At 42.5% G+C, this 26,061-nt stretch overlaps 1 protein-coding gene across 1 annotated transcript in view; it reads left to right on the forward strand.

The window, feature by feature from the left end:
* Positions 1 to 3,805: 3,805 nt before the first annotated feature.
* The window catches only part of DGKD (diacylglycerol kinase, delta 130kDa), a 42,253-nt gene continuing 19,997 nt past the window's right edge, over positions 3,806 to 26,061 (forward strand). The window contains exons 1-8 of the mRNA XM_009572365.1: positions 3,806 to 3,910; positions 4,601 to 4,681; positions 19,907 to 20,011; positions 21,023 to 21,155; positions 22,035 to 22,141; positions 22,700 to 22,825; positions 23,897 to 23,999; positions 24,525 to 24,687. Coding sequence (XP_009570660.1) covers positions 3,818 to 3,910; positions 4,601 to 4,681; positions 19,907 to 20,011; positions 21,023 to 21,155; positions 22,035 to 22,141; positions 22,700 to 22,825; positions 23,897 to 23,999; positions 24,525 to 24,687 — 911 coding nt within the window. The 5' untranslated portion in view covers positions 3,806 to 3,817. The remainder of the gene's footprint in view (positions 3,911 to 4,600; positions 4,682 to 19,906; positions 20,012 to 21,022; positions 21,156 to 22,034; positions 22,142 to 22,699; positions 22,826 to 23,896; positions 24,000 to 24,524; positions 24,688 to 26,061) is intronic.

Here is a 26,061-nt window from a genome sequence, read left to right on the forward strand (position 1 = left end):
TGGATAGTTCCATCAGAAATGATTTTTCTATTTATCCTTGATAGGAAGCATGTAATCATACCTCATGATGTTTCAGGGCAGTCGCTTTTCCCATAGGATCCAATATATGACACTAAGAATAGATTAGCTCTCTTTTTTTGTTATGGGAGAAGTAATTTCACTTTTGTCGTAATGAATTACTAGTATGGCTAGTAGTCTGATCAGAGTAGATCTTCAATTAAAAAAGCTACAGAGAAGCTGGTGAGCAGAAATGACTGTTCAGCTCCCCCCTTCTATTTAATTCGATGTCACTTTGCTGTCAGGTCCTTTCCCCAGTTAATTTTCTTCAGCTGCATTCCTCTGCAAGTAGCAAGTCCTTTGGCTGTAAAATTAAAATAGAGGAGGAGAAAGGCAGCAATGTCTGAATCATTTTATAAAGTCATCTTGATCTTATCTCCAGCCCTTTCCGCCCAAACCCACCAAGCTCTTTACTGAGCTGTGTGCCTATAAATAGAACAGCCGCTCTCGTGCAGAGATGGGCAGCTCTGAACCAGAGGCTTGTTTTCTCTGAGCAGTGCGTGCATGCGAGAGCTCGCTTCTCACTGGCCTTTCATGTCTGAGTTATGTAGCTGTGAGGTTTTCTATAGATAGAGGCTGGCAAATGACATAAACTGCTACTTAGGGAGGGGCAAGGTGACCTCTGGGATTGTTGCCTTTTGGTTAAAAAAAAAAAGAGGGTTCTGTTTAAAAGAGGAATGGAGGAATGCACGACTTGTGCAGAGGTGAGTGAGCCCTGCCGAGGTGAGGGGAGCCGCCTGATGCGCGGCACTCGGGAGCCGAGCGTGGCAGGCGGGAGCTGTGGGAGCTGAGGGAAAGCAGAGGCGTTGTTTTGCTGCGAGTTACTGTTCTGGTGGGCTGGGCAAGAGTTTGAGCAGCCAGAGTGCCGCTGACCGAGCTTGGGGAGCGCGGGGCTCTGGCTGACCCCAGTTCAAGCATATCTGTGAATAAGCGTAGCAACAGAGCTCTGAAATCTTCTGCAAGTTTCTATTTTTTGATCAGACTCCTGGCTGACTTGATATGTTTGGGCTTTGCATCCTGGGAGTCTTCCCCAGGATTTTTAATTCCTCTCTGACTTGCAGAGTTCAGTAGCTACTTTCTCTCTCTCATTTTTTAATTATTAGTGGTTTTGTCCAAGGAATGCAAACGATCACTCCATGTTTCTGTCTTAATCTGGAAAACTTGCCACTTTCCCATTTTCTTCCCTATAGAAAGTGAACTGCAGAAATGTGTGATTTCTTTAGCATGATAATTTAGATGCTGTTGCTTTACATTTCTCTTTGATACTTAGGTGCTGGAGGTTAAAGTAACTCATCAGATAGACATATATGTATATATTCTAGTAGGACTCCGCAGAGTTTGGCAGTGCTGTTTGTTCCACTTGGCAGATGGGAGATGGAGACACGCAGAGTGAAAATTGCTTTATTGGGATCTCGTAAAAAGTCCGTGGCAGAGTAGGAGCTTGAATACACCTTTCCCAGTTCCAGACGAGTGCCTTCAGCTCTGGCCTCTCCTTCAGGGTCGTTTCAGCAAGGGATGCTGTTGGGTCAGTCTTTGAACTCCATTTTCTCTTAGCTGAAGCTTCAGATTAAGATCATGGCTGAGTTTCAGATTCTTTGCGTAGCACCAGCTCTAGGTTAGTTTAACATCTTGTTTCTGGGTATCGCTATAGTGTGTTTAACTTCTGGACCCTAAAGCCGCTCCCAGATGCCTTGTGGCTTCTTAGAGTGTATTCCTACTGCTGTGTCCCTGCTGTGACTTGTGGAAAACGAGTGCTAAGATGTCTTTCAGCTACCGCTTCAGAGTTGTGGGGAGCTGATGTGGGAGATGGCCATTTTTTGAGAAGAGCTTAGTCTTCGATCGTGCATTTTCATTATCTCTTTTCATTCTGCTGGAAATACCGCGGAGTTTGGCAATTCCTGGTTGAACCAGGCACACTAAGTTGGTATTTGCCTGAGCACTGACAGGTATTTCTGCCAGTGAGCAGGTGGCTTTGTGAAACAGAACATGGGGAGACGGTTAGATTTGGGGTTCGCTAGCCTCTGAGTCGGCCAGGTCCCAGGCTCCAAGGTAGATGATGTTTCTTTTGGAGGAGATAGGGGAGCTCTCACCCTTTTCTCTTTCCCAGCACAGTGAGGAAGGCATATAGTGGCTCCTGTGGCTGGCAGCTCTCTTTCAGATCTGGGGGTATGTGGGAGCCCAAAAAAAATTTGTTGTGAGTAGAGGCATCACCATGGTGGTCCAGGCCCTATGATCTCTCAGGCCAGTTTGAGGATGGCTCAATCTAGCAAGAGAGAAGCATGTATTGTCAGATGGATGTTTCTTCTTATAGTCAGCATTTTTTTCCAAGTGCTTTTTGAGGAAACTTTGAGCTTGGCAAGGGCCAGTGTGTGTGGAAAGTATTAAAATTTGCAGCTGTTTCAAAAAGGAAAGACCCGCATTAGAAATATATATAGCATTTTAAAAGCAAGTTTAGTGCCCTGGAAAGGATTTCTAAAACGAACTAAACCCTGTGGATCCGTAAGAGTATTTATTTTGTGCTCTGTAGTAGCCTGGCAGTGTACATTTAACACTGTGTTTGTGAATTAATTGATACTCATTGGTGACCTGACTGTTACAAACCCAAGTTACACTGAGACCTCTGGTATGTTAAAGCTGTGTCGTTTTCCTGGCATCAAGATACAGAATAACCTGTCTTACAAGATTGTCAGACCATTTGTTTCCTGTGTTTTAACTGTGTGTTTATTGCATTGGGCTCTGTGAGCAAGAAATGGGTTCCTGGGGGCCGTTTCTTGGGGAGAGAAGTTGGTTTCTCGTGGTACTGAGGCATGACGTAGCACCGTTTGCAGTTCCTAGGCAATACCTTCTATCACTAATTTGGGGCTGAACCCTCAGCTATGACTTTTCTGCCTTTGTCTTTCTAAGCTGCAGTTTTGGAGATTATTTTCATGTAGCTGTTGGTATTCAAAATCTGTCCTCAGTGAAGGAATCAAATGTATTCGACGAAGTAGAATGAAGTGCATGTGGATTAAATACATACCCCTATGTATGCATAGTATGTGAGTGAGCATATGGGATTGTGTATGCTGGTATGTCAATCTAGTTATAAAGCAGTTAAAAAAAAAAAAAAAAAGGCAGTGTGCGTAGACAGTTTTGGCACTCCAGCCCTGGGAAATGGCAGCCAGCCAGAGAGTACTGAGGCAGGGCCAAGACTATCTGAAGAATACCAAATGCTGAAGTTGGATATAGCTCCTTCTTCGCTCTAGTTTCACTCTTCATCCTCTGGGCCTGCAGCTTGCCAGCTCTGTGCCAGGTAGATGCTGCTAATTTCACAAGGCAGAACTGGAGATAGGGACAGATATGCTGTGGTGTGTATGTGCTTGTAATCAAATGTCAATTAAATGAAAGGCACAATTAACCCGCGACTGAAATCTGACCTCAGTGAGTTTAACTGTTATGCTCCCTGAGTCATTGTTAACTTCGAAATGCTCATTCAGTCATAAGTTATCTTTTTTGGTATCGTGATAGCACTGGAGACAAGGATAAAACCGCACCCCAGTGTGGATTATGCATTGTGACGGTTTAATCTTGTTAAGTTTGCTCGCTTATGTTGAATGAATTTGTTAAGCACTTCCAGCAGAGGGCACTAAGATTATTGATCTCAAACTCCAGCCTTTTTTGGTACGGGTATATAGTGGCAGAGCATAAAAGATGCCTCTAAGTAAAATATATGCTTCACCCCTCTCCCCTCCTTGTTTTGTAGACTATCATAAAAGAGGGGATGCTGATGAAACAGACCAGCTCCTTCCAGCGCTGGAAGAGACGGTACTTTAAGCTGCGAGGACGAACACTCTACTATGCAAAAACTGCTAAGGTAAGGTCTTGACAATACATGTGAACCCAAGGGAAGAAAGTCAGTGGTGGAGCTTTTGGAGGCAGATGGGTGTCTGTGAGAAGACAGCCCTCAGTAGAGAAAAGAGCACGTGCTCTGAAAGCACCTGTCTTCAGGTTTTGTAGCTACTAGAAGATCCCTGTGTTTTGCCTCACACTTGGAAATCCTTGATTTTTAAGTAAAGCATCATGTGATACTGTTTTTTCCACAGTTTTTTCCCCCTTGGTGCATTTTAATAGGGAACGAGCTCTGAATCGATAGAAGCTGAAAAACAAGGGAGAAAATATGAATGAAAAGAGGAAATGGAGGAGACAAGCAGGGCTAGAATTTAACACATCAGAGCTGCCATGCATCTGGTTTAGTACATTGATAGTCAACTAGATATAAATCTGTCTCCTTTCACAAGACCAAAGCCTACAATTTTTCTTTTAAAATAATCCCTTAATAAAAATAAAGTCATTGCATTCACTGACTGAAGACAGGCAAGTGTGAGCACCACTGTATGGAACTAGACTTCCAAGTCCTTCATGTTGTTGGTGCTGGTCCTTTCCTTCAGATCACAAAAGGCTGTGATGGAGTGTGCTAGACAGACATACAGGCATGTCCCTTTGGGTCTGTTGGTTATACATTGGATTTAATAATTCATTGGGGTTTTGGATTTTTTCTTTCCAGTCCATTATTTTTGATGAGGTGGATCTGACAGATGCCAGTGTGGCAGAATCCAGCACTAAGAATGTCAACAACAGTTTCACGGTAGGATTTTTTGCGTTGTTTTCTATTCTTCTTGGATCTTTCCCCCACATCCCTTCTCTTTTGCAAAGTTTAAAAACATCTGAACAATCTTCACAGCCTCTTTCACTAAAAAAAATATTAAAAAATTACAAACTTATTTTTCCTTACAGCAATCATAACTCATCTCCACGTACATGGGAAATACCTTGGGTCACTACGTATGGTGCTAAAACTTTGCATTCAGGGATTTTCTTACCTATAAGCTAGGAGGGTTTGATAGAATCCATTTACACAGTAGGACAGAAAAATCTGTTCTGCTGAGGGAGTTAGGGGTGATGCTGATGTTTATGCTGGAGATCTTGCTAAAGGAATTTAGTTTTCCCTTCAGGCCTTAAAATATGTAAACCTCTTTCTCTGACTTTATTTACATGTGGCTGTATGTGTGTTTGTATATACACACTATATATAGTGGCAAAGCAAAAGGAAGAACAAAAAAAAGTCGCACAGAAGTGACTGTGGAATTGGTTTAGGACACTTGTTAGATGTACTAAGTATTTGCAGTCTGGAAACGTGGTGGTGTCACTGCTTCGTTTTCTCCAGGCTTAATAACTAGCAGAAAAAATGATTGTATTTCTGAGGTGCAGGTGTTCTCCCAGCTCCATTTTGGGGGAAACACCTGGTGTGCAGAAAAAAGCTATAGACAGCAGCCATGCAGGGCGAGAGTCAAGCAGCAGTGTGAGCTTTGGAGTTGGCTGGCAGCAATAACCTCCGTGCAGCCTCCGAAGGGCTCAAAAGGGAGGAGAGAGAAGGGTGTGGAGAAGGAGGCAGTGTTGGTCTCAGGCAAGGTGAAGAGGGGAGCAATCCAGGTGGAGGGAGGAAGCTGATCCTGCAGGATGGTGACCTGCTGGTGGTCACCAAGACTGAGCAGTATGCCTTGTGCAGCAGTAATGACGTGCTGCTTTCAACATCTAGCAAAGGATGTTTCTATTATGTAGCTGTAGCTTTTTTCTTTGCCTGAGCAAAGCAGCTATGGGATCCACCCTATGCCCAGATGAAACCCCAGCGCCATCTCAAAGTTTGAAAATACTGTCTGCATTGATAATTGGACAAGTAGGAGGTCTGTCTGGGTCTGATAGTAAGGTGGGTCTGAGTCTGATATCAGGTGTCAGTGTGTGTGCATAGAGAGAAGGATTCTGCAATGATTTCAGTAGGGGATACATTTTCAAGAATGTGAAGTTACTTACCTGTTAATAAAGCATTTTCTCTTGGGTCTTGCTTCAGTTTTCCCATATGTACGTAAAGGCTGATTTTTCAGGTAAGCAAGTGTACTGTTACTGTTTTACTTATTATTATAGTTGGGAGAGATCTAATCTCCGTCAGAGACACTGAATGTCGGGATAGGAGGGAATAGTGTGTTTGCTCTCTCAGATTGCCCCATCTGAGTCCAACAGTGACGAGTTACTTCCATGACTATAGTATCAGGCTCTGCCAATCCCTGCCTTTCCCAGGGGCTAAAGAGTATAGGATGACTTTGACACTCAAGTAGCAGATACAGTTTGCACTGTCTCCAGCTGATCATTGTATCATGAGGCTCAGGTAAACTTCAGGAAAAGCATCTCTCCTCTTGATTTCTGTCTACTCTGTCTATCATGGCTTACAGAGGGGTTTGACTGTGGTTTACCATGAGCTATAAAAATACTTAGAGAATCAGAAGGTTGCCTAGTCTTGCTGCTGTTTGGTCTGCCACATCACTGCCGTCAGTGCTTTGGATTCCTTGCAGTCTTGCCATTTTCTCTTGGTTTTCTTTGAGAGCACTCTCAAAGAAAACCCTGTATCCTCCCTGTATCTCCTCAGCTCGGTTCCTTTCTGAAATTCAGAGTTCTTAGATGCATTTTTTTCCTGTTTCAAATAAGTGGGACTCACTCTTGAGTTTTTATCCTAAACCGGAAAGATCCAACATTTGGTGTTGTATAGCAGAGACAGTTATTCTGGAGTTTCAGTGTTCTGATTTTCTTTTTGTTTTTGTTTTTTCTTCAATGGAGACTGGTAGTTTTGGATTTGTGAAGGAGTGGTTTCTTTCTGAGGAAACTTATCCTCTGTCCAGGCATCTGTACTGCTTAATGTTTAGATTCTGCAGGTCAGGTTGGGTGAATGACACTCTTAAGGTACTAACAAAGGAGGCGGGAAACAAAAACACTAGATAAACCACTTAGAGGAGCAATGTGGATCCAAAGCAAAGAGGTGATAAGGGGTGACCACTCAGAGGAGAAACTGGTGAAAGGGCAGTGGGGAGCGTGGGGAGGCAGCACCGTGAGAGAAGAAAACCAGAGCACGGAGCCAACAAAGGTTATGTTGCATAAACAGAGGAATAAGGTTAAAAAATACAACTGCCAGTAAACCTTTTACATAGGATGTAAGTCTGACAGCTAATTTGTTTGCTGTCAGCAGGCAGGAGAGAGAGAAAAATTAGTATTAAGATGCAGACCTCTTCCTCTAAAAAGAAGAGTGTGTAATATGGGTTCCACTGTTGTTTACTTAGTTGATCTTGCATAAATTTGAGTGTATCCTGTTGCAATGGGGACAGTTTTTGGGACTGCTACCCGGAGTTAATGGATATGTGACTATAGAATGGGCTGGGAGCATGTGACTAGGGGCATCTTTGAGCTTAAGATGTTGTACAGCTCTGTCCCCCGAGAGGTGTAAGGAAAAGCTTTATGTTTAGCTATTGTTCCTTTAGGTCAGGCAGCGTGGCTGCAGAGTTATTTAGCAGGAAGCCTCTGGGAACAAATCATTAGCAGCCCCACGCCAGGTGTCTCTTGTCTCAGGAGGACTGTAGATGTAATATTTGCTGGTTCTGTCACATCTCTGCCATCTCTGTCCTTTTAAGTCATCTGTCTGCAAGGTAAATTCTTTTGGGATATCTGGGCTGTAAGTCACTGGTTCTTTCCGTGTATCATCCTTTAGTACCGGGTTTACAGATCTCTCACCAGTGGATTTTCCTAGGGCTGCTGTCTTTCACAGGGCCTTAGAGAGGATCTTGTGTGCTACAAACTCAGTGATAACCATGTTGTCCTCATACTTCAGACCCATTTATTTCAAAGAGGGTGGTCAACTTTTAGCCTGGATTCTTGCCATCAGTGTGTGCCTACATTTGTACTCCTTATGAAATAGAGATCAGCAGCATTGGATGGGTGAGGTCAAAGCCTGACCCTGACTTCTGAGCAGAGCTTTCCCAGCCATACCCTCAAAGCCTCTTGTAATTTCTAAAAAGCATATAATTTGGGATCACACTGGGCACATTGGGTGTTCCCAGTGAGACTTCAGCTGTTTCCATGAACAGTTTTTTCTTGGACAGCGCAATTCTGCAGTAACTTGATTGGTTGATGTGCCTATCTAATGCATTAGCCTGCAGTTGCTTTAGGAGCATTAAAACAAAATACGCCATGAGGATGAGTTCCATACTTCAAACCTGGAATAGTTTTTTCTCTGGATCATGCAGGAAGCCTGGTTTTTGGAGATACTTCTCTCAAAATGACTGCTTTACTTGTGTCATGGACCTGAACCATCCAGCATGCCCATTCTCCCCTACGAAGCCTGTAAGGTTTGGGGTGGCAGCAGTCTCTCTATATTGTCTGTTGCTCAGGCCAACACTTTGCCACCACAGCTATCCTCTCAAGAGTCTTTGGAAGGACTTTGGGTCTTCTCCTTAGGCCCTTTTTGGTGAATGTTTGTATGGTGATCTCTCTATTGTCTGTTGCTCAGACCAACACTTTGCCACCACAGCTATCCCTCAAGAGTCTTTGGAAGGACTTTGGGTCTTCTCCTTAGGCCCATTTTGGTGAATGTTTGTATGGTGAACAAATTCTTACTCCTCAGGTTGGTGTGTTGGCCGAAGATCTGCTCTTTTCTAGAAGGTGCCAACTGAATTAAGCCTGCTGCCTTCAGTGCAATTGGCACAGCTGATGGAGTTCTTCAGCTTATCAGTTCATTGACCCTTTCCTGCCTTGTGCAGCATTTATATAAAGCTAAAGGGGAAAAAAATATCTGAAATATGTGTTCTTTAATACTAATAAACAACACCTGTCGTCAACAGGAGAGGGCCTAGGAAGGACATCAGATCTTTTCAGGTACATATTTTGTGTTTTAGTATGATTCTCACATGGTGTTTTTGTAAATGTTTTCCAGTTTTTGCTAGCAAGTGGTGGTGTGGACTTTCACCCTCATTCACATGACATGGATTACAACACTCATTCCCATCCCATCTTATTCATAGCTTTGAGATCCCAGAGGAGAAAGCTCCTCTCTGTGGAGAGAGATGTGGGTAGTTTGATTTCTTCTTTCTGATGCTTTAGTGGAAGTGAAGCTCAGTCATATTACGTTGTTGAGTGCCAGGAGCCATGCTGTTGACCCCTCCTCCGTAGCTAAAGGCTCTTCACTGGAAGAGGTGGAGCTTGAACTCCTGAGCTCCTGTAAACCCTTTTCTGTTGGGAAGTACCTCTCAGCTCAGCCGCAGACAGGAAACAGCATATTATTACAGTCAGTGCCTGCCTCTCCACTTCACTGCCGTCAGAAGGAAACTCATCCCAGCTCCTCCTTAAGCAGACAGCTAATCAGCTTGTGGCAAGTGGAACATAGCTCAGAAAGACTGACCACAGCGGGAACTAATCCTATTAATCGCATGTCAAGTAATCTGTTTAGGTTTTTTTCTGAGGGAGTAGGCTGCTCTGGACACTAGTTTAGAGGAAGATTGAACGTGAAAGGTAAGAGCAGGGGTCCAAGCTTTCTGGACTGAGCATTGAGAAACATGGCACCTGTGCCGGCATAACAGATCATCAGGAGCTCAGGTTCTTTGGAGTAAGTTTGCTACAAGCTCTTACTGTTCAGGTGTTCTCTCCTGTGTGGATTTATGTAGATAAGTTATCCAGAATCGGGCTAAAGGGAAATGTGCCTGCGATGCTGTTAGAAATGCTGCACCCATGAGTTAAGAAATACTGTTTATTAACTGATGATTCACTCTAACCAATGTCACAGGAGAGAGGAAGTATTGAGATTAGAGTAATACCTCTCTTTCAGAGCACTTGCATGACTGGAGGCGACAATGGTTGTGGTAGGTTGCGGAACAGGGAATTGCTGGTGCTCCTGAATGAGAGCACGCTTCATCTCTGAGAAGCAGTATGGATGTCATTCTCCAGCCGTACGGAAGCCTGAGGTGTGCTACAATTTTTGTTATTACAACCGTGTTACTTAGTACTGACTTTATTCAGCAGCAAAGATGCCAGTTTCTGTCTTGTGAAGTTTTATGTGACCATCTGATCTCCTTCAGACTGTATGTTTTTGCTTATTGTCCCAGGGCTCGTTGGCACTGTGGAGAAATAGCATGAATCTTCATTTGGGGGTAATTAACCTTTCCTAAAAACACAGGGCAAAGTGCTTGAACTTTAACAAAAGATAAAAGTGCTGAGGGTGCTTCCTGATGGGGAGAGTATGTTGTTGATGTCTGCAAATTCATTTCACAATGAAGTGAAAGTGCCTTTGCCTTTTCTGTGATTTTGTGTCAAGGTGAATTATTTGTATTAGTGCTTTTAAGTGAAAATATATCCTTTTTAGCAGAGAAGGCAGTGAAGTCTTCTCTGAAGAGTTTGGTTTTGAAAGAGCGAATAGAGCTGCTGAAGCTACATGTCAGGCAGAAAGTCTGCTGCTCGTGTCTAGCGCAGGAGCTGTGTGCCTGTAAGGCACTGTTGAAACAAGAGGAACCCAGATCAGAGGTTACTTGTGCTGGTTTGAAATACAAGCTTCGAGAAAGAGCATGTGACTTTATGAGGAGAAAGAATATAAGAACTTTTGTTACAAGCTGTTTGCAGAAAGTCAGACTTGGACTTCGAGCTTGGGCTGATAGAGATCAGGGAAATCTGCGTGGTTTGACACTTGCACAGATTCCCCAAACTGCCCCGTGTGGTCTCAGCCCTTCAAAAAAGATGAGCTTGAACGTGTGCTGCAGGGAGTCACTGGGCTTCCTAGCGAGGGAGGGGATCTCCTTCCCCTGCTTCCTCAGCACGGGGTGAGGGACCCAGAGGGAAGACATTAGCTCTCAGAAGTGGGCAAAAAGACTTACTAATCTGGGGACATACTTAGACAGCGGAGTCACCAAGTGTCCTGGTTCCTCACCTTGCTCCTTTGTATACAGTCATGGCTTACCTTGTTAAGGTTTGGAGAAGGGAAAGATTAGAAAAGAGGGACTCGTGAAAGGGATGGTTCTTCCCTCGTCCTTTTTAAACTCTCTTCTCAAAATTGGACAAAATTAGAGTTGGAAAGTCAGGCTTTGCTGGGGGTTGTTGTCTCTTCCACACCCATGTGTGTAGGAATTGTACACACTCTGCTAGTGCTCTTTCTCTGTTTATATTGGCAGCTGTCAGAATTTCCTTCATAAGCAAGTGAAAATATAAGCAGAGCCATGAATTGCCATGTCCAGGATCGCTCTGCTGTTTTTCTCCCCCTCCCTTCATTAAGCGCAGTTCAGTCCCCATTTCCTGTCAGAACCGCTGCAGTTTCAAAATACTTTGCTATTTTAGTAGTTTGTAATCCAGACTTCAGTGCAGTTTTTTCTTCTTGAGAAAAGGCCCTTTGGTAAACAGACCATTCTGAGTCACTGTTAGTCAGTGAAAATAGTCATTTAAAATCCTTTCATGTCAAGGATTTTTAGGACTCTTAATCCAGCCTCCTGCAAGAGCTGGTCATTAGTCTTCTCGCACAAAAGAAGGAAAAATCTGGAGAAAAAACATCGAAGAGAGGATAAACATGGAAGAAGAGTTAGAGAGTCTGGAAGAAGTTGCTGTGGGTGGAGAGATCTGGCGATTGCTACTGTACGTTACAGAATGACCCCCAAATATGCTAGGAGTTTTTGAGAAAGACGAGGCTACTGTAAGAGAAAGAGGTCAGACTGAGCTTTATGTATTTTACTGTGAGATAGGATAGAGAGAGAGCTGGAAAGTGAAGGCGGCTGTTTGAGAAGAGCTTTTGTTTCCCTAGAGGGAAGTTTACTGCTTTGAAATCGGTGTCTGTTACTGCCCTTATGCCTGAACACTAGGAGCTTTTGTTTGATAATCTCCTTGCTCTTTGTAACCTTCCTGCCGTGTTGGTGTTTTATCTACCTTCCTGAGCACAGCTGCAGATTCCAGCGTCTTCTCCCCCTTCCAGGTGAGGACACAAAGGCAGAACAACCTGTGGTAAACAGGAGATCGTTTGAGAACATGATGGGTTTAGTTTCACATGGGAGCTGCTCTAGAAGGAAAAGACTTCTTTTCATGCAATGACTCTGGTCATTTTGACAGGTAGGGAGAGGCTTGCTAATCATATTCACAGAAATGAGGTCTTCCCAGTTGTGGTGCTTGTGATGGTTTCACTGTTGTGGTGCGTGAAACAGGACTGGTCTTTGCCTGGTGACCCAGTGTGGAAAGCTACTGGGTTCGTCAGGCTGTTGAAAGCTATTCATTTCCTTTTGTGCTAGCTACCAGCCTCTTTTCAACACAGCTGAGGTTAGGGGGCTGTGAGGAGCTGTTACTAACAATAAGCTGTCAATAACAGGTCATTTTCCTACCGTGGACAGGGACTTTTATTGCTCAATGCTGTGATTTATTAGCTGCTAGCCTTGATATGTATGAGCCCACTGAGACAGCAGCTCTACCACTGGGGAACATTGACCTGCCCCTCTGTTCTTCATGGTTTTGCTTCTGTTTGAGTGAGTAGGAAGGTTTCTCTGAAATATCCTTTACCTTTCCAAACGTGCTGCTCTTTCTGAACTGTGTAGTTCTGTTTGGGAACTCTTTTCCCGGGAGGACTGCGTCCTTTGGAGAACAGATGAAGAAGGGATGCATGTGTGCATGCATGAAGTGGAGGGTGGGCGGATAACGGAGCTATGCTAAGATGCTCTGGCACTTGGCATGGCAGCCCTGTCGGTTCCCATTTGATGCTGCTCCATCCATGTAGGTCTCTAGTGATTAATATGCACGAATCACCAGGATTGTCTGCATTTCATATCTGCTAACAGTGGCAAAGACCTTCTTGCACCCTTCTTGGGTTTTCACAGCTATTAAGTGGTTGCAGAAGTCCTAAAATCTCTCCTTCTCTGTGCTCCTCTTACCAATTGCCAAGAACAGGAATGTGCCTTGTTTAGAAACAGAGTTTCCAGAAGCATGTAGGAATGTGACCCTGGTATGAGAGATGATCATTTTCCCAGGGAACACTCTGTCTGGTCCGCTTTCCCGCTGCAGCATCAGGGAAGATAGGGACTGGGAGAAACCACAGATGGAGGGTCAGCATGAGTTGAACTTGATCTGCAGGCACAGCATAGCGGCGGTAAGTGCCAATGACAGTGCTCAGAGAAGATGCGCTTGTAATGTACAACCCCCTGGCAGACGAGGTACATATTGCAAGATGAATGAACCTAATAATGTAAAAATGGTCCTAAAGAGACCACACCATGCGCTGTACCTATTTTTCTATGGAATTGAGCTGAATTTTACCGATTGAAAATTAAGGTAAAACAGCCACGTGGAAGTTGGCTACTCCCGGTATAGTGCAGAGATATGGGCGCTTAGCGTTTTGAGGAAAATCTTGTTATTGCTATTTAAAAAAAAAAAGAAAGGGCAGAATTTGGCACAACTATAAGAACATTAACGACTTGTTTTATTTGGTGGAAATGAGAGCTTTCGTAGATGGAAGATGGTCATTTTAGCAGGAAATAAAGATCTTGCACTATAAAAATAAATACAAAACTGGTGCATTTCTCCAGTGTCATATGAAAAGCTTTTTTCTTTCCCCTTCAGGGTAGCATCCAGGTTTTGAGGAAAGAGAATCGGTGCAATTCTAGAGAGCTCTAACTGACCTCTGCTGTGAGTTAACGGGACTTAATTTGTTGGCAAAACTGGGTGAAAGCTGAACTGCACATCAGAAGAGGGATGTTGTCTGTGGAGGAAGGCAAGCCTCAGTCACCCATGAGTCTAAGCATTGATACTCGTATTATTTGTCTCTTCCAAACTAGAGAGACCTACTAAAATCATGCTGACTTGCTGTTTAAGGCTTTCCTGGCCTGATGCTCAGCTCCAGAATCAATGAAAAAAAAGTCTCATCAATGAGACTTTTAAGATTTTAAGTGTAAAGGACTGGTTTGAATCTGAAACTCATACTTCCATTTTCCTTTCTTCTCCCTTTTTCAGAGTCTTCTTTTTAACCTTGTGCATTTGCTGAGGGAGTAGCACTTGCTTGATTCACACTTAGTCCATTTTGCCCTCTGAGAGTTCGGTAATCGTGTTTGAAACATATAGTGACTTTGCTGGTTTGTGAATCTTGCTGATGATCGTTTTAACGATACCAGTGTTCATTTAACTACCGCTGTTGCTGGAACAGGAGCTGAAGGGATAAAATGGCTGGGTCCTTGTTATAATCTCACCCAATTTTCCTTCCTGAGTTTTTGGGTTCATAGGATACCAAGAGCTTGCTCCACTGTACAAAAGCAGATGTAGCAGTTAGCTACAGATGGCGGACGTTTTCCCCGCCTTTGCCATATGTGATCAAACTGAAGTTTTTGCCTGCACCAGCTCCATTCTCGCAGCTATTTTATTTTTTCTGGTTGCAATTCCTAGGTTTTTTGAGCTCCATAAATTCCTGTTGTCCCTGTACCCAAATCATCAACTGTTTGGAATAATCCAGGATCTCTTTGGGGGATTTATGGCTAGCACCTTTGAACATAAGACTATATTTGAACAGGATGTGAGTAAAGGAAGCAGTCAGAATGAGCAGGTGTTCTCATACACCCGCTTTTGGCCATTCTGAGAAATGTATCACATCAGAAAAACTATATTTAGCAAAGTTGTATGTCCCCCTTGCCCCGACTCCCCCCGCAGCATTTCTTCAGCCAGCTCCGTGATTGGGCCAGTGTGATCTGAACTTGTTTTGCCGTCTTCTGTGGTCACTGAGCTCACCAGATCTACTCTGGTAACAAACAGTCCCAATGCATGTTTGGCCAGACTGTCACTTTTTTGCTGAGAAGTTTCTGGGCAGCCAGAAAATGCTGAAGGAGGAAGTGAGCAGAGATGATAAAGTTGTCTTTGATGGCAGCAGGACCAGAGAATAAAGTTTATGCTCCGGCTGGAGGGGAGGAAGGTTGCTCAGTACAGCAGAACACCAAAGGGTGAAGTATAGCAGATTTCTGCTTAAAATTTGGTCTAATATAAGGAGTCTTTTTTGGACTGCCTTTCTAATCCAATTATTCCCAGCTGTTCGTTGGGGAAGGACATCCAGGGACATCCAGTCCATTTTTAGAATGTGAAATGAGGAATTTTCTTTGGTTGGCTCTGTTGTTTGCCAGCTGGCCTGATTTGAAATGTCAGTAAACTGGTGTTAGTTTTGGACGGGGGAGTGTGGGTCAACGTGAGGGGTGGGGGTTAACAGCTGGTGGGATAGCATGTGCTGTGTGAGGAAGAGACAGAGGAGATGAAGCTAAATTTTGGAGGAGTGTCAGGGGCATCAGTATTTGCACAAGACAGCCAGTGAAGGCATGGCTTTTTTCAGATTTAGATTTTTTTAGATTTAGAGTGAGCAAGCTTGAAAATTGAGAGTTTCTCTAATAGACTTGAGATGGCTCTTCTGCACAGAGGGCACATAAATGTCTGCAAAGGGTGACCTGGTGGGTAGTTGATCATCACCATAATTTCTGCAAAAGATATTTCTGGAGTTTCATACGCAGTGAGGAGTTTGTAAATTAAGCTGTGTCCTGATCTGAAATGTCTTCAAGCCTTCCTGCCATTCCCCTTCGTCCTTATGGCTGTTCAGGATTTTTCAGAGGGATTGGCAGCTTTTTTCCTCCATGACTGTTGTTAAGCTCTTTTGCTGGTCGGTGTTAGGTCTCAATAAAGTCACCATGTGGTGAGCTCTGGGCACATGGGTATCTGGGCATCCAGTTCCTACTAAGGAGTGAAATTTAAAGAACCACACCCAAAAGTTCAATAGCATTTAGGATCAAAAAAGTATGTTAGTTTTTAATATTCCCTTTTTAGGAAGAACAAGCACTTTTAATTTACGTAATTGCTCATATCTAGATAAAATTCTGAGCTGTTTCAGGGCAGGAACACTCAGAGTCCTGCCAATCCCCAAACAGGCCAAAAGTGTATGAGATTATAAATAAATCTTAAAACTTTTTATTGTGGTTTTTTTTAACTCCTAGCAAGGCAGCCCCCATTCTAACTCAAAAGCAATCGGATCGTTGTTTTTGTGCTCTCCATTTATATGAGAACAAGAGGTCACTGGATGACATTACTGCTTTGTAAATTTAGAACAAATAAAAGGAAATGCTACTTCACCTAGTGCGTCGTCATCCTGTGGAATATACTGTTCCAGGATGTTAGTCAAAAGCTGTAGCCGGAACATAAAAAATAGCTGGACCATGCTCGTTTCTAGCCGCGTTCGCCAACAGGGATAACCAAGCCTCGTGTTCCAGAGCATCGGCTCATCGCAGATGTAGCTGAGAGCAAACACCCCAGACTCCCTGGCTGGGAAAGCTTTTCAGGGGGAAGATTGCTGTGGCTTCTCTTGGAGGTGACAAGAATGATTTTTTTTTTTTTTTTTGGTGTGAGACGTTAGATTGATCATCGGTCTCGTCTAGACAGCGCAGTGTATGTAATAGCCTTTCTCCCTCTGTTAGTATCCTTCAACAGGTGGATGTCTGGATTTGAAATTACTGGCTGAAGTAGGAGGAGGTGAAAGTGGTAGGATGAGTGTTTTTTCTTTCCCTGTGAGTGAGAGCATGTTTCTGTTAATCTCAGTTCTGCCCTTCTTCAGGAAGTGTTGTGGCGTGCCTGTTGCACATCAGCCTGCGCAGGTAAGACCAGCGGCTGCCTGCAGTGCAGGGAAAACAGGAGTGTCTTACGCTCACAGGGTACCCGGTGCTGGCTGTTGTGTGTGTGAGGCTGTATGAAAGGCGAGAACTGTTGAACCACTCTGTGAAGGAAGTGTCACTATTAACACGTTTCTGGATTCCTAATTATCCTCATTAAAATATTTAACCGTAACACCACTGCACGTTAATCAGAAAAACAGGTTTGTATGGTTTCTTAATTTCCCCCAAGAATTGTTACACTAGTTACATTAAAATCTTATCTTCCTTCACAGTGAAGGCTGAATTGTCCCAACTTGTCCTCCTTAGAATAGGAGTGAGGTTTGAGACTGTATTCTTGTATTTCCCATGTCTGATGACACCACTAAATCCCAATGCAAATGCTGCTTTAGAACTGACTAATGGAGAGTGCTCTTCATATATTTATCTTGCACAAAGTTACATTTTATTTGCAGTTTTGTAGTTACACAAGAGACCCTTTATTTTAATTCTGTGACACTTTTTTTGGATGATTCAAGTATGAAAATCTTCTTGATCTCTTTATTTGACCTCTTGTCTTATAAACTTTAACTTTGTTCTTTGGACAGAGGATTGTCCAACACTGAGTGTGGGGATTTTTAAGATGATGCCGTAGGTGACTTAAGAAGGAGTCAGTGATTTTGTGTATTGGACAGTCTGTTCAGTGATCCAGGATGTCAGTAGCCTCAGAAAGTAATTTTTGTCAAAGGAGCATCTGCATTTCTGTATTTTATGCCAATATTTTAGATTTCATGTCTTCCAAGATGATTTAAAAATACTATGTACTTTGTATTTGGCTCCCCCCCCCACCCCCACCCCCCCAAAAAAAAGAGAAAAATAGGAAAAGGGACAGCACTGAATAGGAGTGTTCTGAAATGGGATCGTAATGATAATAAATTAGTTTTAGCAACTGTTTTAAATTATTTTTCCCCACTGCCCAAGAGAATGCCAGTAGCTTGTTGAATGAACTGGCGGTTCCTTACAAAAACTGCTGGTTTTAAAACGATGAAAGGTCCTTGGATGCTTTGTCCTAGCATGTTTGGACTTTACATAGGGTACTGTTGTACATATGCAATTATGGATGTTCTTGGCTTTGCCGCCAGAAAAAAGTGGGGCCCTGCGCTGTCTGAACAAATTATTTGAACTTGGTTTTACTTCCAGGGGACAAGCTGCTTCCTCTTAGCAGGACTTCAGAGATGCAGCTTGTTCTTCTCTAACTTCACACTGATTTTTGCATGCTCCGTAAAAGGTTTCTCTAGGGTAGCCTTTCTTGCATAGCAGAGTTTTTGATGGAAATACAGTTAACCGCCCACTTTTCTACTTTCCCAAGGAAAAAGAAAGACTCCTGTGATTACCTTCTTTGGGAATAAATTTTATCAGAGCTGGAATTGTTTAAAGGAAAAGTCAGGGAAGAGGGAAGGAGTTATTCAAAGTTCTATTTTTAGAAAATTGTAAATATTTATTTCTGTTTGCTTACAATTGATACAGATCAGGTCATTTTGTCCAAGACAGAATGCTCCATGCCAGAACTCTGTTTCTAATATGAATGGCCAGTCCTTGCTTTAAGAAGGTATTTAGCTCCATTCATTGCCTACTTAATGTGGCTGTAGCGCCCTTTCTAGGTATTGGTAATACCTCTGCATAAAGTTAGTGTTATTGCAAGTGAATGCTGCAGTCTATCCTATGAAAAGAAATATATTTTGAAAATTGAAGACCTTAAAATAAAGCAGAAATTCACAAGTGTGTCTTTTTTGTTGATATTACATGCACATTTCTTAGTGTATGCTCTGATGCACTTCAATATCAACTAAAAGTTTCATGTTCAACTTCAGAGGTTTTTATTTTTAATCTGTTCTATGAATCATAATGAGAGAAGCAAGAAACAGACTGGAAAATGAAGAAACAGACTGGAAAATGGTAGTTAACAGGGGTCTTGTATTGGGGTGATGTGTGTGGTTTTTTAGTGTTCATTGACAAAACCCGCATGCTTGCGAGAGCCACATGGGCTTCATCAACCTGACACAATCCTGGTTTGTTTTAATCTGCTATTTCAGATGTTAGGGTACAGTTTGCTGGAAAAGCAGATGATGCTGACATTTTTTTCCCTGTACAAAATGTAGAGGGGCACATGGGGGTCTGGGCTGCTGGAAGTTTTTAGAATTGACATAAAGGGGAGCCTTTTGATTTTTGTTAATGGTGCTGTTAATGCAGCTTTTCTTAAATCCAGATCTTGCAAACACTTCAATATTGGTCTAATTTCAGAAGTCAGTTGGATGGAAATCAGTAAGAGGTGTGCACAGGGAGGAAGTGTTAGTTAGGTAAGATAACTACAGTGTGGGGAAGAAGGACTTTTGTCTTAGGAAGAATAAATGTTGATTTATAGTCAAGTCTGGACCCCAGCTGAATGCGCAACTCTGTGGACAGCAGACGTGGTCCTCTGAAGAGCTAGGACCTTTCATTTCTCTCTGCTGCCGCCATCTGACAGAAGGAGAGAGCATTGGTGGTAGGCTACACAGAGACCTGTCTGCCTTCCTGGGCAGAGGGGAGCTTCGGCCACCCTGAATGTCTTCTACTGGTTTGTTAAAACACTGAACTGTTTATTTAACACAGGGCAACTAACGCATGGGAGTTAGCCCAGGGTAGAAACACACTGAGGAGAGTATTTTTGGAGGAAGGCAAACCACCACGACCTCAAGCTGCTAGTGGAACATTTGTTGGAGTATCTTTTACGTAAAACAAGCCCTCAGGAAACCTGAGGGTTCAAAATGTGGTGATTCCTCTTCTAGATTGCTTATTTGATTTCTCTTCTAGATTGCTTATTTTGTTTGATTTCTCCCCTCCTCCCTCACCGCTTGTCATGACTCTAAACAGGTTTTTAGTATGATGTTAAAGAGCACGTTATCTAATTATTAATTGCTAGAAACTGGTATATTATAGTGTTAACAAAATGTTTTTATGTTGTTGCCAATTTTAAAAGTCATTAAGTCATTAAGTACTTAAAAAAAACTTATGCAAGTTCTGCACATGTAATATATTAACTTCTACTGCTCTGTGCTTGATTTGTGTTTTGCTGTCATTTGGGGCTGAGAGATTTCTTTACTCAGTTCAGTATTGGGAATGACAGCTAAAATCTCTGTGGTTCTGTACATTTATGAAGGAATTAAGGTATGTTACAGTGGAAGAAAATCATGGTTGAAAAGTGCAAATAACTTCCATTCTGTTGTGCAGCTTATTGCCTCTGAAAATAGCTTCAATAGACTACACTAGTGATAATGTGTTCTCTTGCTGTCTGTCACTGACATGCCCAGAATACACACTATTAATTTTCTCTCACTCTTCAGATTATCACTCCATGTCGGAAGCTCATCCTTTGTGCTGATAACAGAAAAGAGATGGAAGATTGGATTGCGGCACTGAAGACTGTACAAAACCGTGAACATTTTGAGGTAATAGGAAAATGTGTCCCTTTGCACTCTGTGCCTTCTCTTCTAAATAACAGCTTGTTTTGAGATTGGAGTCAGCTTCCAGTGAAGATAATAGAGGTCGTTTTTATTGACTGTAATGGGTATAGTGTTAGGCCTTCTGTAAAAACTATCCCAAATACATTGAAGTGATTCTCCAAAGAATGCTTGTGGCTTCATATACTCTCCCTTGGTAACTTTGAGAGCACTTTTCAGAGTATGGGTAGGTTTTGAAACACAGTTCTCCTCCCATTATTTTTTCACTCTTCAGTTATCCTCCCTGTCCTAATTCACGTCTTGCCTGCTTGGTATTCTGCCTACTGCAGTGCATCTGCTTTTTGGGGCTGTAGTTAGACTGCCACCAAAAGAAGCTCTCTTGTGTTTTCCCTGCTCTGATGCTTGTCTCCCTGTTGTCTCTTCCCTTATGCTGGCACAAGCATTCCTCTGCTATGCAATAAACCAGGTCAGGGAACTGATCTTGCTGAAAACTTAATCCAACAAAAAAATGGGGAAGGGAAGGATCAATTCTCCAGCAGATAAATTCTCCAGTTCATTTCCCTACGCACACTAGTGAGGCAAAGATGGGAGGTAGGACGGGAGCAGGTCCCTGTTGTCTCTTCCCTTATGCTGGCACAAGCATTCCTCTGCTATGCAATAAACCAGGTCAGGGAACTGATCTTGCTGAAAACTTAATCCAACAAAAAAATGGGGAAGGGAAGGATCAATTCTCCAGCAGATAAATTCTCCAGTTCATTTCCCTACGCACACTAGTGAGGCAAAGATGGGAGGTAGGACGGGAGCAGGCATGAACTCTTCTGGCTTAAAGGCCTTCTGGAGTTACTGCTATTGTGTATAAACTGCATGTGGCCTACTCTTCCCTAGTAAAAAGTGTTCTGGCTCTGCCTTTCCTGATTGCTGTGTGCAAGTCTTTGTTTTAAGGAAAAAAAGTCTTGTTGCTCTACTTTAGGCTTTGCTGTAATACATTTATTTTATTAGTCTACCCAGTACAGCATGGACCATTTCTCAGGGATGCATAACTGGTACGCCTGCTCACATGCTCGGCCAACGTACTGCAATGTGTGTCGGGAGGCATTATCTGGAGTCACATCACATGGGCTTTCATGTGAAGGTAAGCGTGCTTTATTGTCTTCTGTTTTGGGAGCGTCATCTTTATAGCTCAGTGCCATGTTCCAGAGATAATTTAAGACAAATGTTGTTAACACTCTGCAAAAAGATGTAGAAAAATGCTGCATAATAAACTTGAGAGAGCTACAGGCTGTGTATGAGACTGGAGGTCTTTCTGGACCTGATGCTGAAACCCTTTGCTGCTAAATCCCTTTGGCTTCACGGAGAATTTTCCTGCAGAAGTCAAGATCAGGATCTTGGCATTTTGTAGGATAATAGATGTGATGATGTTTTCATGCTGGTTTTAGTGTTGGCCCTGACAGTAATATAGCTGATTTTTTTTTTTTTCCCCATATACCCAAATACTGCCATCCCTTATTAAAATCACGTTTCTGAAGTGAACAGGTATGTACTTCTGAGGTAACAGATAGAATATTCGTAAGAATGCTCCTGTTCGTAAGAATAGTCATATTTGTAAGAACATCCTTGTTAAGTGTTTGAATGCCAGGAGGTTATTCTTTTTCAGCTTTGGCATAGCAGACATGCCTGGCTGCACACAGCTCATACTTCTAGCGTGAATGAGGTTACACCCACGCTGTGTAAAAGGATGCAGGAGTGTGTGACTCTGTAAATCATGTCAAATTTAACAAGGTGATAACTAAGCTTTGTACAAGCAACTGGCAAAAGTGACAAGGCATGAATTAATAGCTAGCTCATCTTACTCAGTACGCTTAGAGCTGATAGTTTTGGCAGTGCTAACAAGGCTAGTGTGTGCCTGTGCTTTCTTCTGGAGCCAAATATGGTCACTTAGGAAAGCTTTTGCACAGACTGCCACATTACACGTTCTGAGGCGAGATTAATATATTCTTCTCTTCCTCTCTAGTGTGCAAGTTTAAAGCCCACAAGCGGTGTGCTGTGCGGGCAACCAATAATTGCAAGTGGACCACTCTGGCCTCTATCGGGAAGGATATCATTGAGGATGAAGATGGGGTAGGCGTCAGTCTTAACTATTCTAGCCTTATCTTGATGCTGAAGCACTGGCATGTGCTCTACAGCTTTCCTCACTGTACAAATAGCAGATTCTGCCTTTATGTGTTAGCGATGTAGGAAAGGCCTTTACTGTCAGAGCATGAGATTCTGCGTGAAAAGTCCAGCCAGGGTAGCGAGGACTCCTTAATAGGAAGAGACTGCTGCTATGGACCAGGGGAGTTGAGGTTAAATTGTTGGAGGCATGGGGAACTTGTCTCAGTTTTGGCAAAAGAAAGATAAATGGGTGGTTGGAACAGTACCTTAGCATATGGGATGTCTGATGCAAGTCAGTTTTTCCTGGGTAGCCTGGGGCAAGTCACGTGGTCTCTTTGTGCTTGAGCGTGATATAAAATGCCAAAAGAGGTCCTCAGGTGTTTCCTAGAAATTGCCTTTGCTGTCCTTAAACAGTGCATATGAAGGCTTGCCTCTCTGTACATCACAGTGCCGCAGTGCACCCTGTGCCCTTGAGTTGCGTTCTGGAAAGTCCATATTGCTTCTCTCCCTCTGTACCATTTGCAGATCTCGATGCCACATCAGTGGTTGGAAGGAAACCTGCCTGTGAGTGCCAAATGCACTGTGTGTGATAAAACCTGTGGCAGTGTCCTACGTTTGCAAGACTGGCGCTGTCTTTGGTGCAAAGCCATGGTGAGTTGAATAAACATGATCATCAGTAAAGGGATAGTCTTTGATCAGCTCTTTGCTGTGTTCTTTTAAAGACATTTACTTAAAATGAAAGTTCTAACTGTGCTGTCATGAAGGACTTTATTGTTCTTCCTCCAGATGATAAACAGCCTGCAAGAGAGAGAAATTTAAATTTGTGCTGAGAAGTATCACTGTGATGCATAAAAGTAAGACCTGAAATAATTGTCTGACTTCTCTGCAAGCTCATTTTCTTTTGATAGTGGGCTTTCATAGAAGAATCTAATTACACTAAATATGAATCAATGCCTCAGGCATGGGAGGTATTGGATTTTAAGGAGCCATTATTTGTCATTTCTACAGGTTGAAAAGGTACAACAAAAAAAGATAATAAAGAATACTAAGCTATTTTAATAATAGCAATTTCCCTTCCCATTGCAGTAGGTTTCTCTTGCCTAACCACTGCAGTGATGCAGATCTTGCTATGTTTCTAGTTATCTATAAGATTAATAAAAGAAGTATCACAAAATATGTGTGTATAGTGGGGAGGGGCAGGGGCTCAAATCCCAAGCAAACCCTCTATCTTGCAGTTGTCGTATACCAGAAATGACTGAAGTGCCCTACTCTACCTTGTATTTCCTTTTTTGGCTGGCTTTATTAATCCCTTCTTCTCTTACCTCTTATGCCCCTCATGTCTTCCTGCTTTGTTTTTTGTTTTCATGGATTCCCAGCTTTTTCTTTTGTGGCTACTTTTGATCTCTCAACTGAGGCTAGGATTTTGAAAGCAGAATGCCTGAAGGCTCTTAAAGCCGCATAATCTGTTACCTGGTCCTCTCACCACTCAAAGTGCTAGTCTCATAAATTCAAATGGCAGAAAAAGTACATACTAATGGAAGGAGGAGAATTAGTAGAAGACTCTGATTAGATCATTCTTAAAATAACTTTATCGATTGACATTTCCTTGGATTCTCCCCTTATTTTCTACTCTTCCTTTACAACCGCTTGTTGGGTGGCTTTTTGAGTTACATCACAGTGCCCAAAAGAGTCTGAATGAATGGTTTTTGTTGGTGTTTTCAGGTACACACAGCATGTAAAGAGTTGTTGCCAAACAAGTGCCCTCTTGGGCTGTGCAAAGTATCTGTCATTCCTCCTACTGCTCTTAACAGCATTGATTCAGATGGTAAGTATCGCTAGTAAGTAGTGCCTTCTTTCTGTTCCTCTCAGTCACAGTCCCTTGAGTGGACACTATTAATGTCAGACTCTGTCAACTGAAAATTCTGCTTTTTGGTGTTGCTGAAATTCCAAACTGGAAGATATTGCTGAAGTATGGCAGTGAACTGTTTGCTTTGCTTTTCCATTCAGTTTATTACCCTGTAACGTCAGTATTTGCTGAGCTGCAGCTGTTAAAATTTATTGAGAACAACTATATTGCAGAAGCACTTTGGGAAGGTTGGGGAAGCTGAAAATTTTGGCATACTGCTAGGAGATAAGTGCGACATTTGGCAGCACGAGGTGTGGTTCATGCTGGATGCAGGGCTGTGCGCATTTGGCATTTACCCAGTGAGTGCCATAAGCACAAGGAAAGTATTAGCTTCTTCGTAGCTGTGCTGGGGTGTGGGGTGTTGGTTTTTTTCTCACTCCATCTCCATGGGCAGCTTCACATCTCTTGGCTTTTCCTCCCTTTCCCTTCCCTTTTCCCTGACAGGTTTCTGGAAAGCTACTTGTCCCCCTTCTTGCACAAGCCCTTTGTTGGTCTTTGTCAACTCAAAAAGTGGAGACAACCAAGGTGTAAAATTTCTAAGAAGATTCAAACAGCTACTGAATCCAGCCCAGGTCTTTGACCTCATGAACGGAGGACCTCACCTTGGGTAAGCAGATGTTCTGTGGAAGTACACATTCCTTGTAAATACCAGAAAAGTATGAGTGATTTATTTGATTATAAGCTCATCCTCAAATATAACAAGGAACCTATTCCTCAGAGAAGACTGAACACATACGAAGGTTGTAAGGGTTTTCCTCTCTCTCTGTTTAGTGTTATTGATTAGCTAAAACCAAAAATGTTGTTAAAAAAGGTTATTATTTCCATTCATCAGTAACAGCAGGACAGCTTGAGGGGTTTTGGAGAAATTCCAGAAACACTCCCCTGGAAGAAGACCAAGCATGGAAAACTTGAATCCAGAAGAAAACTTGTCAGCAAACAGACTTGTAACAGGCATCCTGACGTACTGTTGACTAGAGTTAACTTGAGTTAAATTGGGTGAACAGACAAATGTCATAGATAGCAAGTGAATATTTTCAAAATGAGATTTATCCAGAAATAACTTACCTGGGAAGTATGTGAAACTTCCATCCCTTAAAGATTTTATGGTGATATTGGGAAAACATTTCTTATGAACGCTTTTGGTAAAGTTGATTCTGCCCTGGGATCTAGATGACATTTCAGGCTTGTTTACCAGATTACACTAGAATGTCTATGAATAAAAAAAAGTGAGTGCTGTGGAATAAATTCCTTTAGTGTATTTCTGCGACTCTGTTTAAAAAATAAAATTGGTCTCTAGTTTGCTCCCTCCGAATATTTCTCTGTTGCATTGGATTTGAGTAACTTTTGTCATGAAGGCCATTTTGTGCTTCTTATTATAAGAGCCAACACAAGGTGAATTTCCTTCATATTTTTCTAAATGTGACTCAAAGTCTATGACCTGTAGATGCAGGGTGCTAAATCTGGGAGCATCCACTCTGGATGAGTGACCATTAGGTTCTGCTTTCCTGAGAACTGTTGTGGTTTCTTGCCATAGTGCATTGTAAAACACTGGCCTTTAAAACTGCAGCATGCTGTCCAGGGAATGTGTTTGGCTGATAAATAATTTATAGAAAACTTTTAAAATTAAATCATTTTCTACTTCCCCTCCCCAGTTGGACTGGCTATAGAGAGGAATTCTGCTTTTAAGCAGGGGAGAAGGGAAGGGAGGGAATAAATTATTTTCTCAAGCTGTGGTGCACACTTCTAAAACAGCTGCTCTTGTTTGCTTTCTTAAAAAGGAAATGGTGGTACAGGGTAAAGGCTGCCTCTTAATAATTTAAATATTCTCAACTGGTGCCAGTCAAACTGTACCATAAGATGTTGTCATCTCTCATAGACATTTTTCATGTGTCAACAGTGCTTGAAGAAATAAGGATTTTCATGTACTACAGTAAATCCTGTTTAGTTAATAATAATAAAAAATATATATTTACAAAACCAA

This window comes from Fulmarus glacialis, unplaced genomic scaffold (genome assembly GCF_000690835.1).
Source record: "Fulmarus glacialis isolate BGI_N327 unplaced genomic scaffold, ASM69083v1 scaffold402, whole genome shotgun sequence".
Classification (NCBI taxonomy): domain Eukaryota; kingdom Metazoa; phylum Chordata; class Aves; order Procellariiformes; family Procellariidae; genus Fulmarus; species Fulmarus glacialis.